The sequence below is a fragment of the Octopus bimaculoides genome, chromosome 3 (genome assembly GCF_001194135.2).
Source record: "Octopus bimaculoides isolate UCB-OBI-ISO-001 chromosome 3, ASM119413v2, whole genome shotgun sequence".
Lineage (NCBI taxonomy): Eukaryota > Metazoa > Mollusca > Cephalopoda > Octopoda > Octopodidae > Octopus > Octopus bimaculoides.
Window position 1 is genome coordinate 141,563,488 of NC_068983.1, and position 6,425 is coordinate 141,569,912.

Here is a 6,425-nt window from a genome sequence, read left to right on the forward strand (position 1 = left end):
TCAGGAATATAAATCTAATCAGAATGGAAAAAAACATGTGTACATGTATTAACACATGTACAGATATACACACACACATTCACACATATACATGTGTTCACATATACAGAGATGTTTATTCATACGCACAGTTGCTAAAGTTAATTATTTACAACAAAATAACATTTCATACTAGTTTATAATGGTTTCAAATTTTGGCACAAGGCCAGCAATTTCAGGGGAGCAGGTAAATCAATTACATCAACCCCAATGCTTAACACGAAAGGATGAAAAGTAAAGTCAACCTCAACAGAGTTTGAACCCAGAACATCAAGACAGATAAAATACTGCTAAGCTTTTTGCCCAGCATGCTAACAATTTAGCCAGCTCATCACCTTACATATAAGAGTATATGATAATATGTAATAATATAGTTGTTCCCTCACGTGAACAGTTCTCTGTTGATATAGTCATGTCATCAAGAGCAATACCACCTTCAGTACCATTTCCATGGAATGCTTCAAATACGATTTCTTGATACCTTTAAATAAAAAATTAAGAAACTAAAAGGAAAAATTTCATCAAAGTAATTGATGAAAGCCACCTTAATGCCAAAGAAAATATTTAATTTTATTGTATTTCTGCTTCTTGTACGTTTTCAAATGCACTCAAATCCCAGCTAGCATCACACACATGTTACTATGGTTATAACCACAGTAGATAAGAATTCCACCAATATCATACATTTTTCAAGAGTCCGAGATTTTTAAGTCAACTTTGGCTTATGGTGTCATTGTTATATCTTACTAGCAGTATAACCCAACGTTGTCGGGGTGTGACTTATTACGCCATCTACGATAAGTCTTGCTAGGTGAAAATCAGCTAAAAACGAAAGCCTTACAGCAGAAAAACCCTTATGACGTAAATATGTTCATAATTCAAAAGACAATGAAATTGATAGGGAAAGTCTGAAGGCTGTTTTGCTTAACATTATTAAGTGTACGTAAATTTCATCCGTCTAATTGGCTATAGAAATGCTTGTGCAAAACAACTTTTTGTGCTGCCCTGATTATACATAGCAGGGTAATCCCTTTTTGCAGGAGCTAGGACGGCAATTTCTGATGAAGCAATTGCTGGTGATCTGTTGCTACACAGTTCTGCCAGAATTCTATAAGATTGAGCAGTAGATGTTGATGCACCATTTTGCATTATGTTCAAAGTAGCTTCTGGAATGTGGTGAATTGCTGCAGTCTGTTGCTGTCTTTTTAAACTGGTTGCTTTCTTTCCCCAGTAAGCTCTCTTGTTTGGAGGCATAATCTATGTACATATTAAACAGAACAACAAAAGTTATAACAGATGGCAGGGTCGGTAGTTTTCACATTTCGGTAGTTTTTCAGATTAACACCCGCACGATTACCTAACCCAAACCCTAAACCTAACCCTAATCCTAACCCTAACCCTAAACCCTAACCCTAAACCCTAACCCTAAACCCTAAACCTAAAACCCTAACCCTGACCCTAAAACTGTAACCGTAACACTAACCCTAATCCTAACCCTAACACTAAACCCTAATCGTAACTGTAACCCTAAAACCCTAACCCTGACCCTAAAACCCTAACCCTAACACCCTAGTGAAAATCGTGCAGGTGTTAATCTGAAAAATTACCCACATTTCTAATGAAGTTTACTGATTTTGCAATGTATTGTCCTGTCTACATAAGCTCCTGAGTTTGTATATTTACAAAACATTGACGAACATGAGTTATATTGTAGTTAATCTTGTTTAATATTTTTATAGCCAAATATTTGCTTTAATTCCTAAAAGTGGCTTGCAATTCTTTCATTTCCAATCTATAGAGCTTGAGAAGGTATGTGTCCTAGTGGTTAGGGTGTTGCATCCATAATTGATAGATCATGGATTCAATTCTAGGATCAAGCAGTCAAATGTGTTCTTGAGCAGAACACTTCATCTCTCATTGCTTTAGTGCTGTGTGGAGACTCTCTGTGTCATAAAAGGCAACTAAAAGAGGTTGAGGTAGGGTTTACACTCTGATCTCATAAAATCCTCACCAGCAATAACTACTCAAACAGACCTGTGGGCTGCAGGGTTGCCACCTCTAAATGTGCAAAGGTGTCATCTGTCAGGAATAGGGAATTGTCAACAAATGGAGGATGCAGCAATGCACTGTTACAGTGCATGCCTCCATGCTACTGCTATTGAGGTTGGGTTGTTAACTCGGAAGATTATTTCTGTTAAGTTCTGTTTTTATCCTGTATTCTATAGGTGTGGTTGTGTGCACATTAGTTACCATTTCATCCATAAAATGTCTAGTCTACACTGATATAAGATAATTTTTTAATGGGTTTTGTTTTTTGGTTTTCATTTAATTTCCATTTCATGGTTAATTTCATGGAAGAGTGAATGATAGAAACGGAAGAGTAAGGGATTAAACTTGCAGTTATACATGTGTCCCTTATGTTCTGAATTATTTCAATCACAGTGAAGCTGACTTTCACTTTCATCTTTCTAGAGTCAATAAAATAAACGTCTATCAACTGCTAGGGGGCTTTATAATTCAGCTGTTACCTAATCCCAGATCTGTCAACTTGTAGTTGTATAGAAAATAATTATTTGTCTAGTTTCAGTTTTAAAATCTCACAGATTTTAATTTTGACTTGTTCTGAGTTCAAATATCTCTGGAGTCAACTATGTATTTTATTCTCCCTATGCTGATAAAGGCTATGTATGTACTGAAGTTAGCAAAGATGATCATACACCTCCATCACAGATTTGTGTTTTGGTACCAATATTAGTGACAAATCAATACTTGCTCATTTAGAGACATGATAAATTAGAAGTGAACTGCTAAATCATTATTACAGGGAAGGTCAGAGATAAACTGCTAAATCATTGCTACATGAGTGGTCAGAATGAACTACCATTTCTTTATAACTCAAAAGGTGGGAGGTAATTTTTTTAACTGTTGTTAGATAGAAGAACAGACATGAAATGTTGTATTATGATTACATATCTTCTTTTTGTCTCCCAAACAAGATAATCTGCCAAAATTTTGGCATAAACATTGCTTGAAAATCAACAATGAACCCTTAAGAGATATTAAAACCAAACTATTCTTCTTACCCATATCTCACTGCTACAGGTAGACATAGATATTTCCATCCATCACCTTGATTGTCTGATATAGATGCAATTTCAGTTTTGCTGGAATTAGTTTGAATATGAATATTTAGGCTTCCCATGTCTTTTCCAAACATGTGATAATAGAAACTAATACTCCCGATATAGTTGTTAAAGACTTTCTTCAGATATGCTCTTTGTCCAGGAAAACCAACAGAAGAAGCAAACATATATTTCCCTGGAAAAATAAATATAGAACATTCAAGGACTAAAAATGCTGAATCAATTTTTTAAAAAAAACAGAGTAACATAACGTCTGAGATATATCAAATATTTAATGTAATACTACTATATCATTCATGTACCACATTAACTTTCTTTTCTTTTGTTTTTCACATCCATGTGCTGGATGGCTCAGTTGTTTACTCTTTCCTTCTCTTCAGAGGCAGAGTAAGTAACACTTGATGTAAAACATAGGATAGAAATTGTAATTCACTTAAAGTACACAATGTCATACATATGTACAGGGGTTCTTTCCATTATATGCAAACATATTTTATATATATCACAAAAGTTCAGCTTCCAACAAAATTAACACCCATAGAACAAAAGATACCTTACTGGATCACACAATCTGAAAATTCTTTCACAACTCAAATTATTGCTGGTCACTCTGGTTCCTTGTAGAATCTTCTTATTCACTGCTCCTCAATCATAATACGTCCATAACCAGTGTAGTAGTGGAAAAAGTTTCTGTGTTTGCAGCCTGATTCATATTCAGTTCCAGATTGCATATATTTGACAAAACTCCTCCAAAGTCTTCCTTTTACCATTCCAGCAGCCTCACCACAACACACATCCATACTCCAATGAGAAGTTCCTTTTATGTGGTTACTACTCAAGTGGCTAGAATAAGTAGCCAATCATCATCATCATCATCGTTTAACGTCCGCTTTCCATGCTAGCATGGGTTGGATGATTTGACTGAGGACTGGTGAAACCGGATGGCAACACCAGCCTCCAATCTGATTTGGCAAAGTTTCTACAGCTGGATGCCCTTCCTAACGCCAACCACTCAGAGAGTGTAGTGGGTGCGTTTACGTGTCACCCGCACGAAGGCCAGTCAGGCGATACTGGCAACGGCCACGCTCAAAATGGTGTATTTTATGTGCCACCCGCACAAGAGCCAATCCAGGGGCACTGGCAATGATCTCGCTCGAAAATCCTATGAAGGCCAGTCAGACGGGCCAGCACACTCTACTATTTTAAAAGAGGATGTGCACATTGGACAGTGCAGCTCTAGATATGGATAAAGAGATGATAATCCTGGTTGAAATGTTCTGCCTATTCAGGCTTCATTTGGGGTTAAACAACAGCAACATCAACAGTAACCATAGCATTAGCATATCAAGTGGAAAAACATATCTGGTCGTTCAAATCCATCAATGTACCCAGTTATGATAATACATTTTGCATCTCTTTCAAGACATGCATCTATTTTCTCCAAGGAATCTGTCCTGTTCCTTGGAAACATACTGCAGTCAGTTGTATCCCTAAGAAGGTCAGTTCTGACCCTTACCAAACATTACTATATTGCTTACATTTCCAATATTTATTTTCATTTCATGTACATTAACAGTTTGCTACCACCCTTAATGATACTCATACTACATACACCTACTTTAACCTTTACACTTTTGTACGTCAGAATAATGGATAAATGTTTAGAAGAATATAATCAGATAGCAAAATAAAGGTTCAGTTTTCGAATAGATCTCTAATTCAAGAATATCACCTGAAGATGGTGGCTGAAAATACTGAGTGAAATGTTGAGTCCAAAAAGACATTAAAATAAGAAAATTGTTTGAAATACAGATATCACTACTCCATGATTGTTGTAGGAAACTTTATAAAATGGAATAATATAGAAACTAGGACTAATTACCTTTACTACTTTTGGTTGTGTGATCCTTTTCAGGTCCTGACAGTCTTGAATGTTTCTTGGGATAAATACGTTTCCATTTATATACTGTGCCTTCACTAGCCATCCCACACATATCGTTATCAAATGAGCAATATGTCTCAGTTGCTGAAAAGTTAGACAAATTAAATGTAACACAATATAAGCTCATTTTTATGAAGAAATGTATGGAAATGTTTATTTTTTTTAATAAATCTAGTGGATGGTCAATTTATTCTTATGAGAGGTATAGCCTATTAACTTAACTCCAGTATAGCACTGGTACTAAAATCTAGCATATACTGATACTATCTTTATCTTTTACATGTTTCATTCGTTGGACTGTGTCCATTCTGGGGCACCTCTTTGAAGGGTTTTAGCCAAAGGAATTGACCCTAGTACTTATTCTTTTAAGCCTGCTGCTCATACTATCAACCCTTTTTGCTAGACCACTGAGTTATAGGGATATAAACAAACTAACCTCAGTTGTCATGTGGTAGTGGGGCACAAAAAAACACGACACACACACACACATACATACACATATACATATACACACACATAGAATTGAAAGAAGCCTATCCTATATGTATCAGAAAAGGGAAATCCTAGAAGACATGGTATGAAGCGGTAAGGACTGATCTCAAGATGCTGGCCCTCGTGGAGGAAATGACTATGGACTGAGATATCTGGCAATATGAAGTTCTAAAGAAGACCTGCCCATGTCAACAAAATTGAGTTCTAGGAGCGCCGTGTGTCCCATCCACACTCAACAAGAAAACATTTAACGCACTACCACAACAAACCAAACTACGTCTCTACATCTCTTCTCTTCCTCACATTTCCGCTTCATGCACTATGCTTACCTCCCACCCCCCAATCCTGTCCTCTTGGCCCTGTGCCACTGTATTATTGCTCTCTGCTAGCCTCCAACCTGTGTGTTCCACTCACACATAACAAGAAAACCTCTCACTCACCCTACTCCAACAAACCAATCTACATCGCCACATCTCTTCTTCTTTAAACTCCTCCTTCCTCTCACTCCCTTATATATATTTTCATTTTTTTCCCCTTCTTCTAATACTTATTTCTCCCTATATTTTTATTCTCTTCTCATACTGTGCTCTCTACACATTCTGATTGAATCTTCCATGCATCAGCATGTACATCTTTGCAACAATGTAACCTTAATTCAGTCAAGATATCCTTGGCCTGAAGAGTAGCCAGAAGTATACACGTTGCTTGGTTTTTTACCACTTCTGAGGTTCTGCCCACTATGAAACATATGTAGTCCAGATCTTACCTACTCCATTCTGTATCATCAGCATCACACACACACACACACA

At 36.6% G+C, this 6,425-nt stretch overlaps 1 protein-coding gene across 2 annotated transcripts in view; it reads right to left on the reverse strand.

Annotated features, from left to right (window-relative positions):
* The window catches only part of LOC106867184 (MAM and LDL-receptor class A domain-containing protein 1), a 47,277-nt gene that overhangs the window by 35,037 nt on the left and 5,815 nt on the right, over positions 1-6,425 (reverse strand). The window contains exons 4-6 of one of the 2 annotated variants that reach the window (XM_014911983.2): positions 5,065-5,208; positions 3,123-3,357; positions 426-520 (exon numbers count right to left, since the gene is read on the reverse strand). In XM_014911983.2, coding sequence (XP_014767469.1) covers positions 426-520; positions 3,123-3,357; positions 5,065-5,208 — 474 coding nt within the window. The remainder of the gene's footprint in view (positions 1-425; positions 521-3,122; positions 3,358-5,064; positions 5,209-6,425) is intronic. The other variant, XM_052966592.1, reaches the window with a different exon arrangement.